The sequence below is a fragment of the Mastigoproctus giganteus genome, chromosome 8 (assembly GCF_048544385.1).
Source record: "Mastigoproctus giganteus isolate SK-2022 chromosome 8, ASM4854438v1, whole genome shotgun sequence".
Taxonomy (NCBI): domain Eukaryota; kingdom Metazoa; phylum Arthropoda; class Arachnida; order Uropygi; family Thelyphonidae; genus Mastigoproctus; species Mastigoproctus giganteus.
The window spans coordinates 203,555,786-203,576,397 of record NC_143582.1 but is presented as its reverse complement, the minus strand read 5'-3'; the positions used below and the strand labels follow the sequence as shown (position 1 = coordinate 203,576,397).

The window sequence follows — 20,612 nt, the reverse complement described above, 5'->3', positions numbered from 1 at the left end:
TAAGTGACCCACCCTTTAAGTCTTAGTACGACTGAAATCAACTGTTAACAAGTTGATCTATGAGTGGTTCAAATCGAGGAAGATCTCAATGTCGACAAGATGGCAGTTGCATGCCACTGGCTGCCAGCTCCCACATTTTTATGTCCTGCCAAAAGTTCATAAACCGGGCGTTCCTCTCCGGCCCATCGTGTCCTGTTGCAATTCGCCAACATATGAACTGTCAAAACACATTGCCCGTCTCCTAACTCCCCTAGTGAGAAATACCGCCCACACAGTCTCCAACAGTGAGGAGTTCCTTCGCCTCATCAAACAGTTTACAGTTCCTGATGACGAGATCATAGCATCCTTCGATGTTGTCTCTCTATTTACCTCCATTCCAGTCCAACAGGCCGTTGTTTGTACCAGATGGCTTCTAGAGAATGATCCCAGCCTATTGGATAGAACAACACTATCTACAGAAGATATCTGTGCTGCCCTTAACCTGTGTTTGTCAGTCGGTGTCATCGCATTTGGCGATTTGCTGTACAAACAGATAACACGGTACGGCTATGGGTGCTCCTGTCAGCTCTGTCGTCGCTAACATCGCAATGGATGAGTTAGAGGAACACATTCCTGAACCCACTGGTACCAATTACAAAGGGTACTAGGAAAGTTTTGCAATATGACACAACAATGAATCACAGGAAGCTGCTTGTTGCTGCATGTTGAGACATGTTCATACGTGCATAGTAGCCGCCACGCCAAGTCGATGGGCTCAGTTATTCATTAGTAGTGAGAGTGTAAAGTGCTTGCGATGGCATCGTGGTCACGAAATGAGATAAAGACAGTTTTGCGGTATAATTTCGTGCGTGGTTTAACCATAGACCAGTGCTTAGAAGAAATGACTCTTGCACTAGATGATGATTGTCCACATTGTACAATGATATTCAGGTGGTATAGAGAATTCCAAAGGGGAAATTTCACTCTGGAGGATTCTGAGAGGCCGGGAAGGCCACGAACGTCAGTTACGGAGGAAAACGTTACTGCTGTGAGGAAAATGCTTGACGAAAACAGGCGAGTGACCTACCAACAGATAGAGGATACTTTGGGCCTAAATGCACCAGCAATTCGTTCGATTCTGCAAGATCATTTGCACGTGAAGAAACTTTGTTCTCTCTGGGTGCCGCATCAACTGACTGAAGAGCAGATGACACGACGTGTGACTTGATGCCGGGAGATGTTAAAAAAGTTTGATAAGGGACAATCTCGGTATGTGAACGACATCGTGACAGGTGACGAGACTTGGCTGTACTATTACGATCTGCGGACCAAGGCTCAAAACAAAGTTTGGGTCTTTGATGATGACGACACACCCGTAATTGTCAGAAAATCCCGATCTGTAAAGAAGAAAATGATAGCTGTATTTTTCAAATCGAGTGGAATTGTGGAACGTGTCATTTTGGACACGCAGAAGACAGTCACAGCTAAGTGGTATACTGAACAATGCCTGCCTAAAGTCATTGGATCTATGAAGAACCTGCGGCCAAAGTCAAGAATGGACACCTGGTACCTCCATCACGATAATGCTGCAGCTCACCGCGCCAAAGCCTGCACCGAATATTTGACCACGACAGGACTGAAACTTCTCGAGCACCCTCCCTACAGTCCAGACCTTGCTCCCTGCGACTTTGCACTGTTCCCGCATGTGAAAATGAAGCTAAAAGGGAGGCGGTTTTCCAGTGATGAGGACCTTCTATGGGCTTGGGACAACGAGTGTGCTTTACTCCCTAGTGAAACTTGGCAGAACTGGTTTAAAGATTGGTTTCGGAGGATGGAGAGATGTATTGAATGTAGAGGAAATTACTTTGAAAAAATTAAATAAACAAAGCTGTATTGCAAAACTTTCCTAGTACCCTTTGTACTATGTGGTGCAGATATGTTAATGATATTTTCACCATCATCCCCTGTGGTTTAGATGCGGCACTGTTGGAGTACCTCAATTCCTTATCCCCCTTCATCCAGTTCACTTTAGAGTTGAAAGCGGATGGATCCCTTCCTATCCTGGCTGTTTTGGTGAAACGAGTGGGCCCACACCTGGAAACCTGCAGTTTCCAGGGTACTGTTGTAGTGCGGGCAATTCACTAACTGCAGGTCAGCCCATGCTCCTTGTTATCTAAACAGTACCGCACGCGCTCTTCTCTCTTGAACTTGGAGCCATTCCAAGTCAGAGGAAGCCAGGCGCCCGGAGGTTTCCAGAATAAAAGCTGACCTAACCAATTGTCGATACCCAGCCTGTGTGTTAGACAAGTGCCTGCTACAAGCACAAGTACTTGCAACTCACACGAGGCCCTCATCCCCTCGCAACAGTGTATCGCTGGTACACTGTTGTGGGGAACGAGACTTATTATCCTGGCACATCAGACCAGATTTCTAAGATCTTGCTTGAGTACTGCATGAAATGTGTACAACTCCCTGGTAGGAGCTTACAATCTCTGGTCTTGAGCATAAAAACACCCATCGCCACTCTGTTACGCAGCTGTTGTTGTTGTTATTTGGTTTTTAGGAGCATTAGCAACTAAGGCCATATTGCTCTGGGGATATGCGGTGGTCATTCCTTGACCTTTCCGCATCCTCCGTATTTGGTGGTCACGGACTCGAACACCGGTCTATTCAAGAAGCATGTGCTGTGCACTGCTGCTTCTACCCACCTGGCTATGGAAGTCTTACGCAATGCAATTGTATACCACGTAACTTGCCATGATTGCAGCAGTTGCTATATAGGGGAGAGCTCCAGACATCTCTAGGACCGCCTTGTGTGAACACAATAGGGCGATCCACCTGGGTGACACTGAGCATTTCACAGTCGTGGAACATTTTTGGTCAACTCATCATGACCTCAACCCCAGACACGATTGTGAGGTGATCGACCAATCTCGACACTACTGTAACTGCCTATGGTTAGAATCGTTAAATATATCCAGATGTCCAAAAGTCTTAAATTGCTGCAGAGGTACAAGGCTACACCCTATGTTAGAGTCAATAATTTTGAAGCATGACAAATGCTGGCAGCAATTCCATATACGCCCATGCACCAACAATAAGCGCCCGATCTAGTGAATGAATGTCTGTACAATCTCGCATTCATATGCACGCTCTCCAAGTCATCTGAGCATGCACAGCCTATTTAGTATTTATTCTCTTCTTAATGTTTATATTATGTTTGTATTTCAGTATTCATGTATATTTTTACTTGCTTAGGAAGGGGTTAACTTATTAACTTATCTTAGTTACTGCCTCCACTGGCCCTGCTGTATTATTCTTCATATTAAATAAAGTTTATTGTTTAAAAAACTGTATTACTTGTGTTCTATTTGAATTAAACTCTTTGCATAAATTTTGAGTATAAACATTTTCTAAAAGTTTATTTATTTCCTTTTCTTCATATTTGTGTTATAATTCCATTAAATTAACATATGTTGCTGGATTGTGAATACATTTTCTTGTTTTATGAATTATTACTTGAAATATCTACATATAATTATTTTGTAATATGGACTATTCTCCTTCTCCATTAGGACAAGTTACTGAGGCTTTACTATAATCAGACTGGCTAATATTATTTCAGTAAAATTAAATTAAAACTTTCAGAAAAATCAAGATCTGTGATTGACAAAAAATTCCTTTTATTTATAGACATGACTCCACCAAAATCACCAGATCTCGCCAGTAATGTAGCATTAAGTAAAATAGAAGATTCTTTGGTAGGTGAAAGTACATTGTCCAATATTAAATCCCCTGAAGAAAATGTGGAGAGTGCTGCAGGTAAGATTTTTATTTCATTTATTAAATACATATTTATTGATATAAAGTATAAGATTTTAATGTTAATGTATTGTGTGCAAATATACACCCACACACATGTATATACACTCAGTGATCACTGAATTGCGACTTCCCCATCCATAATGGATTATGCCGTATATCTCACAGTATAAAAAGCTGAACAGCTTCACACACTAGAGCAGTGGTAATTTGCATTTGATCATGCAAGTCAAAGCAATAAAGTAGCAGTTGTGGGACAACTGCTACTTTATCACTTTAAAACATCACAGAGTTTCAAAAGGGTATGATTGTAGGAGCTAATGCACTTTTGCTTCCATATTGAAAATGGCATCTGTTGTCCGTTGCTCCCGGCCCACTGTGGTTAAGGTGTATAAAGAATAGTGTCAAATGGGTCAAAACAACTCCCGCTGACATAACTGTAAAAGATTACACAAGGTGGATTGTTCATGGTAAGCAAAGGGTTGTATGGGGTTCAACAGCAGGTCACTATACAATGGTCGATATTGTAATATAATATGGGGAATGCAAAAACAATATCCCAAATGATCATGTGTTGCACACCCACACATATAGAGTTCCACAGCAGACAACCTAAGAGGCACTTCCTCACTGCAGATCATCACTGATGGTGAATGCTGTGGTGTCAATAACATGCTGGTTGGACACTGGAGGACTGAAAACGAATGTGCTGGTTGGATGAGTGCAAATACCTGGTGCAGCACACTGACGGAAACATGAGTCTGTGGACCTATTGTGCATGGTGCACTATCCAGGCAGGTAGCAGTGGTTGCTTAATATGGAGCATATTTTGCTAGCAAGAATTAGGATCCCTGATGCATATGGGCCAATTTTTCACTGGCAAGGTCTACTGGCAGCCCTTAGGAGACCAAGTTCACCCTTCCATGTTGCATTTATTTTTATCCAAATAGAAACAGGATCTTCGAAGACAATTATGTGCCAATCATTGGGTCTGCAAGTGGCTTGAGGAACGTAGTGAAGATATCACCAATCTTGATTGACCTCCAATTTCACCTGACCTCAATCTAATTGAACACCTGTGGGATGTTTTGGAATGGAAAGTGAGGCATATGGTCATGCAGCCGTCATCTATTTTGACACTGTGGAATGCTTTGCAGGCAGCATGGTTGCAGATAGTAGTAGTAGTAATGGCAAATGATGCAAGAAAGCAAGTTTATATGGCATCAGCCAAAAAAAAAAAAACAGAGTTCACTCATTCGTATCCTCCAAGAATTTGTCTAGTTTTTCTTTGAATTTATTCAACCCATCGATTTCCACAACACCAGATGGAAGCCTGTTTCAACAATCAACCACCCACTGGCTGAAGGCAAACTTCTGCACATCTATCCTGCAACCATCCTTCCTCAACTCGAATTTATGCCTCTGTGGATCCCTATGGATATCTTCAGACATTTAGTGGAATCAGTGCCTAAGTGAATAGCAGCTATTATCCATGCAAACAGTGGCCCAACGCTGTATAATTATGTAGGTCATAATCCGATGAGCAATCAGTGTATATAAAGTATATAAAATGCAGTGCGGATGGATGTAAGAATTTGAAATGAAACATGAGATATGAAAATTACATATTCTAGTGCAGTACAGCCTAAAAATAATATAAAATTCTTTTATATGAATGAAAGAAAATATATGCAAATTTTAAAAATGTTTTAGAGAAAGGATATAGTTTTAGTTCGTAGGTTGCCAAGCCTAGAAGATGCTAGAAAAGTAAGAAAGATGAAAAGGAAAAAAAGGACATAAAAGAGTACAGAATATGAATATTATTTCTAATTCAAAAATTAAAAATAAAGTTATGATACATATGTAAATATTTAATTTAACATGTACATATTTGATTTTTTAATAAAAATGTAACTTTTAATGTCTTAATTTCATTGCTCATTTTTTCTTAACTGTTGTTAACAATTCAAGTGGAGTTTACTGCACTCTTTTTACTATTTTTTCTTCCACAATTCAATGTGGCTGCACTGTGGTTGGCAGCAGTTTATTCATGAAAGTTGACATGGTAATCTGTAGTCAACTGCAGCTTGGTTGTGGATCTTAAAAGATACTAAATAGGCAATACTAAGTGATTGAACTGTGAACCAGAGGGAGAAGTTTTCAACAAACAAACCACATCAAAAAGGTGTTCAAAAAGAATGCTGTGAAATTCATGCAGTTTATTGACTAAGCTGTGCTCATTCTGTAGTAAAACTGAACATCCTTAAAAAAAAAATCAAAAAGAAGTGTACTTAACTATTTCATCATCACATATATAAATCAACATTTTTCATGCTTGGTCTCCTTGGGTACATATGTACATTTTGAAGGTCATTTCAAACAGTGTGTCTGTTGATATGTGAATTACCTGAATTTTTCCAGTATGTGCTGCCATCTCTTATATAAGTTTCCAGCGAATATTTGACACAGTTTTAATAGATGACAACATGAAAAGGGCTTTCAAAATTGGAGAAGGGGATTGCACCTGTCTGGTTTGGCTTTACAAAATCTGAAATCGAAAAAATTCACTGTTATTCAGATCTAGAAGTTGGTAAAATTGAGTGATATATAAACTTTTAACAGTAGTCAAAATAAACTATAAATGCTCTTTATTTGGGTTGTGGGTAAGATATATGTGGTATTCTTGTTGATGCCAACCAAATAGTCACACCATAAACCTTGAAAAAAGTCAGCCTCTTAAATGGCATGTCTTTCTATGTCAATTTAAAGTTTGACATGCCAACCTATATGTAAAGTAAGAATGATGATTGGAAGAAAAGGAAAACTCCAAAATGCCTGAGAGACAGTGTCTCCCAACAATAAAGTTATTGCAAAATTAAGTATATAGATTGACTGGAAGAAACTCCAGAATGCCAGTCAGACAGTTTGTCTCCTTTACTAGTTTAAATTTTTTACAAATTGAAATGATAAATGTAGAGATACTAAGTAAAATAAATTAATATATTACTTATTAATTAATAAATTAACATATTACTTATTAATTAATTAATTATAAAATAGTTAATTTATTAATTAATAAAAACAAATGGAGTGAAGATGAAAGTTGCACATCAGACATTTTGCCATTGATGATATCTTTCTTCATGGGAAAAGCTACAAGTCACACCACTCTGTGATGGAAATACTTAGTATTTTGATAACTCTATCCACCAAGGCCACCCATAGCTGAGTTGAGGCTATAACTCCCACACTACAGAAACCAATAAGCAAATGCATTCCTGACCAGTGAAGTATTTGAAGCCATGAAAAAATGAATAAAAAATGTGTAAACACAGATATAAATATCCATAAACAGCACCTCTAGTGAGTATAAAGTATGTAATTCTATTTCAGACTTCAAGCAGTGAATGCTGCCATGTAATTACTAAAATATAAATTGACTAAAATGATATTAAAATTTTTCAGAAAGAAAAGCCAAAAGTTGCAAAATTTTGAAATTTGATGGAAAAAGGCATGTCAGGCAGCTAAATAGATGAAACCAGACAAAAATGTGGGAAACAGCAAATTCTGCAATATCAAGGCTGCAGTCACATGCTAACATAAATATATGAGACCAGGATAGACTAGAGAAAACTGCAATCTCTTACCTAATGAGATCAACATACACAGTAAAGAATAAAACTGAGATGACTTTGATGCTGGTGAGGTTTGAAGTTAGGAACAGCTGATATAAAATTGTAGTTTGCATACGTGGTGATCAGTTTTTGAGTGTCTGCAAGGAAGAATGGATCAGCGACTTCGAATATGGAATGATTGTGGGGGGTGAGACCTGCAAGTGCCAGTAATTTTATGATAACCAACATGGTTAAGTGATTTCATTCTGTGGAATTGCGAGTCTACCCTGACTGATTCAACAATAGTCGAACAACCAGCCAAAAGTCACACGTGGGATAGTCATGTGCTATCATTTGTCTCATCTTGTGACTCAGCAGTGATGCAGCACAGAGACTCAGTACAAAATAGGAATAGCACATCCAATATCCAGATGGGCTATTTGTGGGATATTAGCTCGTATAGACTATGTCAGTCAATGGCTGTCACAGGTACCTGTGCTCACTGTGAGAAACAAGAAACTGCATGGGCATGTCAGCACCAACACAGGACCACCAGCATCTGTCACCTGGGCTAATGAATTCTGTTTCCAACTCTGTCATATTGATGGGCTTATCTGCATTTGGAGAAAGAAACATGGTGGTGATAGAGGTTTGGGGACTGTTTTCTTGGCATGCCCTTGTCCTCTGATCACTGTTAATCAAAGGTTTGATGGGAAACACCTATCTTTCTGTGATCGCCAACCAAGCACACCCTTTCATGATGTGAGTGCATCCAGACATCTGTAGCGTCTATCAACAAGACGTCATGTCATGCCGCAGGCAGAGGCGAAGGTGATTCTTGCACAACTTCTGTTAGAATAAGTAGCGACCTGGAGCAAGGGGTGCTGGGGGTTTCAGAGACTGATGGCAGTCATCGTGAAACAGGTGGGTATATGTGATGTGTTAGAGTAACTAATAATAAGGATAGGTACATGTATACATGCATGTATACCAATGCTAGAAGTAGTAAATAAATTTGAAGTGTTGGTCAAGACATCAAAGGCAGATATTGTTGGGATAGCAGAGACGTGTCACACAGATATAAGGAATGAAGAACTGGAATTTGGGGAGTACAATGTGTACAGAAAGGATAGACAGGATAGGAAGGCAGGAGGTGGTATGCTGTTAATTAAGAAAAACATAAAATCAAAAGAAGTGCATCCAGTTAATATAGATGAACAGTGCACTGTTGAGTCAGTTTGGTGTGACATAAGCACTGCGAAAGCAAAAATAAGAGTAGGAGTATGCTATAGGCCTAATGACTCGAATGAGTACAATGAACAATTGTACAGAGAAATAGAGTGGGCTAGTAAATCAGAATGTCTTATAATGGGGAATTTTAACTTCCCAGATATTGACTGGAACTTGTGGTTGGTCACTCATACACTAGTAAGACTTTTATGGATTTATTGGATGATTGTTTTCTGCAGCAGCATGTTCGAGAGGCAAACAGAGAGGATAATGCTCTTGATTTGGTTATCAGCAGTGATCATTCGTGTATTAAGAATTTGCAGATAAAGGAACCACTAGGTGGCAGTGATCACAGTGTACTGATGTGGGATTTACTTAAAGATATAATTACCATCAGGGGTAAAAGAAAGGTATTTTTGCTTCCATAAAAGTGAGTACAGCGGTCTCAGACAGTTTTTAAATTATGTACAGTGGGATCAACTGACGATGTTACCAACAGTAAATTCTAAGTGGGAAGCATTCAAGAAATTAATTGTGGATGCTACTAAAAGTTTCATACCTATTAAGAAATATTGTTCAAGGTTTAGGTTAGAACCTTGAACAACAAATGAACTAATGAGTCTCGTGACAGAGAAGAAAAATTCATGGGATGCATATAAATTATCAAGCAACTCAGAAGCCTATGGCAGATATAAGCTAGTCTGTAATCAGGTCACAAAGGAGGTTAGGTAGGTGAAGGCAGATTACGAGAAATCTTTGGCAAAAGATGCTAAGAAAAACAGCAAGGATTTCTTTACTTATATAAACTCTAAAAGGAAGGGGATGAATCTGATTGGTCCACTTGATATCAGCGGTTCGACTGTTGATGATCCTGCTCAGATAGCAAACAAACTAAATGAGTATTTTGCATCTACATTCACACATGAGGAGTTATTAAGGTTTGAAAATGGCAGAAGGTTATCAAATTGTAGCAGGGTGCTTAATGATTTTGTAATAACTGAGAGCAAAGTGGAGGAGAAATTGTTGAAGTTAAACATAAGAAAGGCACCTGGGATGGATGGGATCTATCCAGTTATATTAAAGGAGGTGGCAAAGCAACTAAGCAAACTCTTAGCCATAATTATGAGAGCATCCTTGGTCTCATAATTTGCACATGACCAGTTAGTTTAAATTCTGTTCCTGGTAACATAATGGAGTCATTGGTTAAAGATGCATTGCAGGATCATCTAGACAAGACTGCAGCAATAATTCAGACACAGCATGGGTTTGTTAAGGGAAAGTTTTGTCTGACAAATTTGATAGGATATTATGATGTGGTTACAAAGGAACTGGATGCAAAAAATAATTTTGATATCATATATTTGGATTTCAGGAAAGCTTTTGACACTGTTGTGCATGGAAGACTATTGTACAAATTGGAGCAGAATGGTATTAAGGGTAAGTTGCTACAATGGATAAAAGGATGGTTGAGTGGGAGAAGACAGAGGGTGGTAATTAATGGGTGCTGCTCTTCGTGGACTAATGTTATTAGTGGAGTCCCACAGGGTCCGGTGTTGGGTCCACTGTTGTTTTGTATATTTATCAATGATATTGATGAAGGTATATCAGGCTTAGTGTCAAAGTTTGCAGATGATACAAAGGTTGGCAAGGTTGTTAATGACAGTAATGGCAGTTTGTTACTGCAACAGGATTTAGAAAATTTGGGCAGATGGGCTGAGAGGTGGCAACTGAAGTTTAATCTTGACAAATGCAAAGTACTGCATATGGGTAGAAGTAACCCCAGAGAAACATACCAACTGTGTGGTATTACACTTAAGGTGGTAGAAAATGGAAAAGACCTGGGAGTAATTGTGCAGTCAGATATGAAGTTTTCTGAGTAATTCATACAGGCTGCCAGGGCAGGTCATGGGGTTTTGTCAATGATATATAGGAATTTTGCTAGCAAGGAAAAGGAGGTGATTGTCCCTCTGTATAAGGCAGTGGTCAGGCCATGTCTTGAGTACTGCATACAGGTCTGGAGGCCTCATTTTAGGAAGGATGTAGATTTGCTTGAGCGTTTACAGAGAAGGGCAACAAGTTTGGTGAGGGGAATGAAGGGATCCTCTTACCAAGAGAAGCTTAAGTTCTGCAAATTGCAGTGGCTGGAGACTAAGCACCTGCGTGGTGATCTGATTGAGATGTATAAGGCCTTGAATGGGTTGAGCATACTGAATTCTGATGGGATCCTTCCACGTTCAGATTTCGAACCTAAGGGAGCATAAATTCAAATTAAGAAAAGACAGATGTAGAATAGATGTGCGGAAATTTGCTTTAGCCAGCGGGTAGTTAATTGCTGGAACAAACTTCCATTTGTCGTTGTGGAAGTTGATAGGTTAAATGAATTTAAGGAGGAACTGGACAGGCATTTGGAGGGAATGGTGTGTTTTTTTGTTTTTTTTTTTTGTCTGATGCTGCATAAAATAAAGCTCATACACTTGCTTTCTTGCATCACATGCCATTACTACTACGAGGTCTGGCAGATTGCTACTGGTTTCAGGAACATGACAGTGAATTGTGCATCCTCCCATGGCCTCCCAACTCACCTGATATTAACCCAAGTGATTATGTTTGGGACTTGCTGGAAAAGGACATTTAGTCCTGTGACCATCTACCTGAAAATGTGCAGGCATTATTATTATTATTATGACTTTTTTCTCCTTGTGGGATTTTTTTTCTGCCCTTTGATGGGTACTAGTACTTAGTGCATGAGGTGGTTGATTTTGTTTGGTTACTATTATTATTATTATTACTACTACTGTTAGTTGGGGAACTCTCTGAATATCCTACATGTGTTCAGGATCATGGCTTTCTGAAGTTCCTTGTAGATATGCCACATTTATTTTACTTCCTGTTTTGGGTCTGTGTACTTCTTGGTTTTTTCTCTTAGGTTTTCTGGAGGTTGCTGGTGTTGGGCATTCTATGTCAATCAGGTAGGTATCCATTTCCTTATTGTCAGTGTGTTTGTCTTGTCTGTTGTGGGGATCATTTTGTCCATTGTTATGATGAGGTCCCAATATAGTTTGTGAGTAGTGGTCTCTAGTACGGCCTCTGGTTCATATTTGTAATGTGATACACTTTCTTTGATCAACTGATATTTGTGCACTAGCTTCTGATGTATTGTCCTGATGACCTGGTTGTGTCTGTGAGTGTTTTCCATCTGGGTGATCACCCTACATCCCACAGTAGTGTGCTGGATTGTTTCTGGTGCCAGGTGGCATTGTCGACATGTGTCATCTGTCACTCTGAGGCCCTTGGCGATGTATTTTCTGTAGTTGCTGGTGTTGATTGCCTGGTTTTGGATGGCAAGCATGAATCCTTCAATCTCAGGAGACAGCCTCCCACTGGTGAGCCATCTTATCTATTTAGTCTTGAGGAGGTCATAGTAGTGCCTGCCATAGAGTGTCTCTTTTGCCCATCTTTGTTTCTTCCATTTGTTCAAGTGGGCTCTCCTTGTTTTGAGGTTGAGTGGCTTGTGCCATTTGTCTATCTTCCTTATGGCTCAGTAGGTTGCCAATGTGTTTTCTTGGAAGTAATCCCTCTGGTTCTTAATAGCCTTCTTCTGTTGTTCTGGATACCCAATTACAAAAATCAGTTGGCAAAGCATAACATGGAAGCTTATTCAGAGGCACCTCCGTAGCCAGGTGGGCAGGAGCAGCAGTACGTAGCACACGCTTCTTAATTAGACCGGGTTCGAGCCCGTGACCACCAAATACAGAGAATTTGGAAAGGTCAGGGAATGACCACTGCATATCCCTGGAGCAATATGGCCTTAGTTGCTAATGCTCCTAAAAACCAAATAACAAACAAGCTTATTCAGAAGACCTTTATGGCCAACACAAAAAAAAAAAGCCTTTGTAATGTCAAGAGCAACTGCTTGAGTTTCACAAAATTTTCCATTGAATTTATCCAAAGATGGGTAACATAAGCCAGAATAACACCAGTAAATCAACAGTGACAGAATCTATACTGGCAAACGTTGATCAGATGGAAGATTTCTAGATAGTTTAAGAGTTGGTGGTTAATTAATAGATTTCTGCATTACTTTAGAGAGAGTAGAAGTAAGTGCAATGGGTTGATAATTGGATGGGAAAGATTTGTCACCCTTTTTAGAAACTGGCTGTATATGAGCAAATCTAGTTTGGACTGAATAACTGCTTTACAATTGTTTGCAAGCTTTGGTGTAGGCAGAAAATAAACCTGGAGATTTGAATACAAGCCAGTTGCAATATGCAACATTTTTATCTTAAATGCCTTAGCACATTTATTGGAAAACCAAGGTTTAGATAAAGGATGAGATTTTAAGGTGGAGTGTGGAATAAAGGATTTGATCCTACAAGAATAATTTTACTAACATGATCTGAGCAAACGTTGACATCAGAACTTTTGAAACAGTAATCCAAACAAGGAAAAGAAGAAAAGATATCTTGCAGATCATCCCATTTGGATTCTTGTAATGCCAAACAACATGAGGTTGGGAATGGCCATGAGAGAAAGGCTCCATTGGAGAAGAGACCATCACCAAGTTGAGATCTGAGATGCCTAGAGGACCACTCACCTTGACTGTGTACTTAGAAGGGTTGTTTGTGAGAAAAAGATCAAGCATGTTGGCTTTGTGGTTAGGATTGTCTGCTATTCTGGTAGGTAAATGAACAATCTATGTGAGGTTGTTAGTAATTGCAAACGCCTCAGCATTTCTTTGATGATGCTGATGAAGCCAGCTGGAGTTGATTAGTGATTAATGGAGTTGGAAGAATGATAGAGGCAACAGATGAATTTGACAGAATGCAGTAGAGAGATTTTAAGCCAGAGAAGGTCGAAAAGAGGAGATTCCAAATTACTGTTTCCAACAGGGGATAACAGAGCAGACATATGTACAAGTACCTAACACCTTTGAAGCGAAAGGAATCATACAGTGAATAATTAGGCCAACTGAGATGAACAGTAATTGAATCATCCGATAATTGGATTTTTGTCAGAAAAAGTATGCAGGGTTTGGCAGACTGTAATTGGAAATGGATATCATTGAGATTGGAACTGAGACCACATATATTTGTGAAATGAATGAAGAAGTGTTTGGGAAGTTTAGCTCTTTTTGCAGATAAGTTTGATCTGTTAGTTTGACTGTTCATGATGTATTCAGTAATAAGAAAAGGTGGGGGGGGGGGAGACATGCTGTGTGAAGTAATGAAATTTTTGGATATGGTGTTCACATGGTAAGGATATACCCAGCCCCTTGATATAATGTGACCTTGATAATACCTCCTGCATACGGACCACCCGGACTCCCTCCAGTCACTGCCTGGTAGATTCAAGGCAGCGAGATTATACACTAGCTGATCCAGGAGCCTTCTAGAGAGTTACCAATAGGTTCGGTCTGGTGTAGTAACTAGTGGCCAGCCTGTGAACACGGTTTTATAGCTGTACACTCAAAATATGAGGAAGATTGGTCTTGCCGTGTTGTCCATCATATCTTCAAAAGACATCAGTCATACTATATAATGGAAGGATGCATTTACTGGAGCCATATGAGAACAGATAAGATTTTGATATTTTTATAAAATATCAAAATCCTATGATAAAACTTATTCCTGAGTTTTGGCCCCTATAAGAAAACTGACTCTTTCAACTCAGTCCTGAAAGGGTTAAATATGTTGGGCTGCACATAGACAAACTGACAGAAATTTTCATCTTCTTACCACTGTGGTTTTGATACACTAATATGATTCTCACAGTATTGAGCATATCAGACCAGTCTTCCAATTTGGGGGTTGGATAGATTTTTTTTTTTTATGAAAACCCCCAACACGAAAGGTATCAAAACCTATAGTACTTAGTACCGTGCATGGGTTGAAGGAGAAGTATGGGGGGGGAGGGGGATGCCGGAAACTTTGCTCTAGAGACTAAACATGGGTTTCACCACTTCAAGCCTCCAATAAGCAAAGTGGCAGAATTTCACCGGTTGATGAAAGTCAGTCAGTCAGTCTTTTTTTTTTTTTTTTTTTTTGCTGATGTTGTATAAGCTTCCTTTCTTAACTCTTGTGCCACTACCAATACTAATTTTTTGACAGCTTTTCTTGTTGTAGGATGGAGTTGATTGCTGTTGTTCCTGACCTTCAGACTATAAAAATATTTAGATTTTGTTCTACCCGATTCTTCCCATGATAATTACAGAGCACCAACTTGAGCTCTTTACTCAAGTTGATGTTCTGTCAGGTGGTTAAATATATTGATGTCCAGCCAACAATTCATTTTACAAGAAATCAACTGATCTTTGTTATAGAATGACATAATGCACATAAAGTAAGAATCGAATTTACACATGAAGGCAATTTGGATTACGTTGAAGAATTCTTACTTGTTGACAAGAATCAAAGAAAAAAGAAAAATCAAAGATTGGTAAAAATGCATATTAAAAGAATTAGGGCTTAGTATATTAGCAAGTTATGAGGAAGATGAATGATACTATATCCTCACATGAAGAACATAATGCCTCGAGGGGAAAAAGACTGTTTCAGAAACTTTTATTTAACATATTAATATCTTCAGATATTAATATGTTAATCAAAGTTAGTTTTAATGTTAGTTAAACTTTAAAAGTAACAAAATATGGCTAAAAAAACAACTAAGAAAAAAACATTAAATAATTACTTTTACAGATTATGTGAAATGCCTTTATTAATTTTTTCAAATAGGAAGTGAGGGGGAAGATTCCATGAGCTTATTAAGCATCACCAGTTCCGATTCTGACACAGAGTTTGTCGTTGTCCCTGTTCCTGCTTGTTTTAATCTTAAGGTCCCATTTGCACAAGTGACAGAAAATTTGCAACAACTGGCAAATGAAGAACACACAGGTATTTATTTTAGTTTATTTTTTATTAAATTCTTTTTGAACTTATTTTCAAAGCAATCTGTAAAAGCTTGAATCATTTTATTAGTTTACTTTAGTCCATTTTATTTTACCATGAATTCTTATTTCTATGCTATTTTAATTATAAAGTTAAGTTATAACCTTGTATAGTTTTTTTTTTTTTTTTTTATGTGAACCCCAAACACGAGAGGTATTAGAACCTATAGTACTTAGTACCGTGCTTGGGTTGGAGGTTGAGAAGACTAAAGAAGATATTTGTTGACATTGGACTTGAACTTCTGTAGATTGTAATTTTCAGGAAATACGTATGAAGGAAGGTTGTTCCAGAAAACAGCAGTTGAATGAATAAATGAGGAAGATGAAAAGTTGGTTCTGTGGGTTTGAAGTTGGACAGTAAATGGATGTTGGCTGGTGGCAGCACGTGTTCGGATTATTTTGAAAGAGAGAGCGGGAATTATAGAAGCCAATTCAGAAGAACAGTGCCCATGGAAGTATCTGTAGAAGAGGCATGCAGCAGAAACAGTACGTCTATGAGAAAGCGAGTGGAGAGACTCTGTTAGAGATGAATCATTAATTAACCTAACTGCCCTCTTCTGAACGGAATCAAGAAGCCTGAGAGAGGTTTTGGGGGCACCACCACCCCAGATGTGGGAACAATATTCCATGGCAGGGCGGATTTGCGATTTATACAGAATGAGCAGCTGTTTGGAAGAAAAGTAATGCCGAGAGTGAAAGAGAAAACCAAGTTTTTTAGATGCAGAGGAAGCAATATTTGTAATGTGCTTGTGCCAAGAGAGATTAGAAGTCAGGGTAATCCCCAAAAGAGAGATATCATTTTGCCTAGAAATCGGAGTGTCACTAAAGATAAGCATAGGAGCAGAAGAATCCTTTTTGCGAGATATAAGACAAGACTGAGTTTTAGAAGGGTTGAAATCAACTAAGTTGTCTTTGCCCCACTGGAAAATTACCTGAAGTTCGGCATTTAAGGAATTGGTAGCAGATTTTCGAGAAGTTGAAGCTGATTGAGCAGGACAGAGTTTCTCAAAATGGAAAGTGGAATGCAATGTGCTATCATCGGCAAAACTGTGCATAGGATTTCCAGACAATGGAAGAAGGTCATTAATATACAAGAGGAAAAGAGTGGGGGAAAGAACTGAACCTTGGGGGACACCAGCATTAATGGAGAAGTTAGAAGACAGAGAGCCATCTACCATCACCCTCAGTGAACGATCAGAGAGAAAACTGGATAACCAATTACTAAAAACAGTTGGCAAACCATAAGATGGAAGCTTGTTTAGAAGCCCTTTATGCCAAACACGATCAAAAACCTTTGAGATGTCAAGATTAGTTAGTTATTTCGTTTTTAGGAGCATTAGCAACTAAGGCCATATTGCTCCGGGATATGCGGTGGTCATTCCCTGACCTTTCGGCATCCTCCGCATTTGGTGGTGACGGGCTCGAACCCCGGTCTAATCAAGAAGTGTGTGCTACGCACTGCTGCTCCTTCCCACCTGGCTACGGAGGCGCCTGAGATATCAAGAGCAACTACTTGTGTTTCACCAAACCTTTCCATTGAATTAGTCAATAAATGGGTAACATAAGCCAGAATATCACCAGTGGATTGACACTGACGGAATCCATACTGGTGATCGTTGATCAGACGGAAGGTTTCTAGGTAGTTTAAGAGTTGGCGGTTAATTGATTTCTCCATTACTTTAGAAAGAGTAGAAGTAATTGCAATGGGACGATAATTGGATGGGAGGGATTTGTCACCCTTTTTAGGAACTGGCTGGATATGAGCAAATTTCCAAGCAGAAGGAAAAACACCTTTGGAATAAGAAAGTGAAAAAAGGTGGCAAAGAATAGGAGTAAGTTCAGGAGCACAGGTTTTGAGAACAAGTGGAGAAATACCATCAGGACCTGGAGCTTTCTTAGCATCAAGATTCATCAAAATCCTTCTGATATCTTTTTGAAGGAAGACCACAGGAGGCATTGAATGGAGTGTGTTGGGAATGGTGGGAGGTGTTTTACCAAGATCATTAATACATGAGCTGGAAGAAAAATGGGATGCTAGCAGGTCAGCTTTATCCTTGGCTGAAGTGACAACAGAACCATCTGGTTTAGACAGAGGTGGGAGCAGAGATGGGCAAAAGTTGCTGCCAGTAGCTTTGGCAAGAGACCAGAATGCTCGGCTACCATTAGGGCAAGAAGCAAGTTTTTTACTCTTAATCTGTTCAAACTCTAGTTTAGACTGAATAATAACTGCTTTACAATTGTTGTGAGCTTTGGTGTAGGCAGAAAATGAAACTGAAGAATTAGAAACAAGCCAATTGCGATATGCAACATTCTTCTCTTGAACAGCCTTAGCACATTTATTGGAAAACCAAGGTTTAGATAAAGGACGAGATTTTAAAGTGGAGTGTGGGATAAAGGATTCCATTCCTGCAAGAATAATTTCACTGACACGATCTGAGCAAACGCTGACAACAGAAGTTTTGAAACAGTAATCTGACCAAGGAAAAGAAGAAAAGAAGTCTCGCAGGTCATCCCATTTTGAATTCTTGTAATGCCAAACAACACGAGGTTGGGAATAGCCATGAGATAAAGGTTCCATTGGAGAAGAGACAATCACCAAGTTGTGAGATGAAGTGCCTAAAGGACCTCTCACTTCGACTGTGTACTTAGAAGGGTTTGTGAGAAAAAGATCAAGCGTATTGGCTGTATGATTAGGATTGTCCGGTATTCTTGTAGGTAAATGAACAATCTGTGCTAGGTCATTAGTAATTGCAAAAGCCTCAGCATCTCTACCTGGTGGGTCAGTGTGACTAGAAAACGGAAGCCAGCTGGAGTTGTGAACATTAAAATTACCAAGGAAAATTACCTCACTGTTAGGAAAGTTGGACTGGAGAAAGTCAAGTTGCAAAGAGAGGAAGTCAAAGAGCTCCAAGTGATTAGTGGAGTTGGGAGAGTGGTAGAGACAACAGATGAATTTGACACAATCAGGTAGAGAGATTTTGAGCCAGAGATGATCAAAGAGAGGAGATTCCAAATTGCAAGTCTCTGACAGGGAATATCAGAACAGACATATGCACAAGCACCACCTTTGAGGCAAAAGGAATCATACAGCGAATAATTTGGCCATCTGAGATGAGCAGTAGTTGAATCAACCGATAACTGAGATTCTGTCAGAAAAAGTACATGGGGTTTGGCAGACTGCAAGTGGAAATGGACATCGTTGAGATTAGAATTGAGACCACGTATATTTGTGAAATGAATTAGGAAGTGCTTGGGAGGTTTAGATCTTTTCGCAGATAAGCTTGCTCTATTAGTTTGATAATTCATGGTGTATTCAATAGTAAGAAAAAGTGGGTGGGACATGCTGTATGAAGTAATGAAATTTTTGGATATTTTTGGATATGGCGTACACGTGGTAAGAATATACCCAGATCCTTGACATAGCGTGGCCTCGACAATGCTCCCCGCATACACACCACTCGGACTCCCCCAGTCACTATCTGGCAGAGTAGAGGTAGCAAGATTATACACTAGCTGATCCGCAAGCCTCCTAGAGAGTTACCAATAGGTTCGGTCCGGTGTACTAACTAGCGGCCGGCCTGCAAACACATTTTTAGAGCTGTACCCTCGAAATGTAAGGAATATTGGATCTCGCCACGATGTTCAACATAACCTCAAAAGTCATCAATCATACTGCATGATGGAAGAGATAGGGAAGGGTTGACCGGAACTTAGCTCTAGAGACTAAACATGGGTTCCACCACTTCAAGCCTCCAATAAGCAAAGTGGTGGTATTGCACCGGTTGATGAGTCATCTACCACCTAGTACTGCCTAGTAACATAGAAGGGCGGCGTTCCTCCATTTGGTGTGGGTGCCACACCTCGACCCCTGCTTACGTTGGTTCACAATTTGGTGGTCACCCACCATGTACTTGTGCATGGAGGTTATACCCAGGATTACTAACAGTCCCACCATCGTGAAGGTGCAAGCAGAGGATTTGGCTGTCACAGACCGTCCGGACTTCGCCGAAATTGGGTCCACTTGACTTGAGTGTCACCCGAATATCAGTTCCATCAGCGTTTTAGACTCCTAGGTAGCAAGTACAGCTTGTCTGGCATATCTGAGAGAATGTCTGTGACAACCTCAAGAACCCTCAAGTTATTTTAGTTATAAGCCTGCAGTGAGTGTATCCTGTTTAATAAAATATAAACATGGCATTGTTGATGTTCATTTGATGGTTTTGTTGTGAAAGGAATTTGAAATATTTTCTACACTTAATTTATTATTTTATACCTCTTTCCAAGTAACATCAAATTATATTTATATAATGCAAATAACATGTTCCTTGTAGAATATCCAGATCAGTACTTCATATTATCCTTCCTTGAATTAAAAATTTAACCTATGGAGAGTGGTGGCCATGACATACTTTACAGTTTTGTTTTGAGTTTTCTTCATTATTTTCTGTTTGGTTCAGATTGTATAGGGTCATCCATTGACGTTTTGCTGGATAATGGTTAATGTCTAAAATATGATATTTTTTGGAGTTCATAAGCACTGATGTCCTTTAAAGAGGTAGTGCTTGTGAGTTCCCAGTTCTAATTATCTATTGATTATAAAAATGGCACTTATTCTTTGGTTTGTGCAGGCATGCATCTCCTTGGGTAGCGGGTCATGCATTTACACTGCTGAAGGTGACTTGCTGGCTTTGTATTTTCTTATTTTATTTTTAGGTGGCTTGGTATGCAGGAGCAGAATTGCACCTTGTTAAGTTTAACCTTAACTGCACCATGAATTTTGTGTATTTTTTAAATGGTTTAGTGGTTTTTTGTTTTTGTTTTTTCCACAAAAAATTGTAATATTTCCATGTTGATCCTTATAGTAAAGTTAAAATTGGTATTACTGGTAAAATCCCTCATTGGATCTAAGGCTTTTGATCTTATAAACAAGCTTCCATCTTATGGATTGCCAACTGTTTTTTGCAATTGGATATCCATTTCTTTCTGTGACTGCTCACCCCAGGTGATGATTGACTGGTCTCTGT

General features: G+C 39.3%; 1 protein-coding gene across 3 annotated transcripts in view; it reads left to right on the top strand.

Moving 5' to 3' along the window:
• LOC150082208 (uncharacterized) overlaps positions 1–20,612 on the top strand; it is a 285,622-nt gene that overhangs the window by 188,844 nt on the left and 76,166 nt on the right. For all 3 annotated transcript variants that reach the window (XM_090379171.1, XM_090379172.1, XM_090379169.1), the window contains 2 exons: positions 3,673–3,801; positions 15,377–15,535. In XM_090379171.1, coding sequence (XP_090235297.1) covers positions 3,673–3,801; positions 15,377–15,535 — 288 coding nt within the window. The remainder of the gene's footprint in view (positions 1–3,672; positions 3,802–15,376; positions 15,536–20,612) is intronic.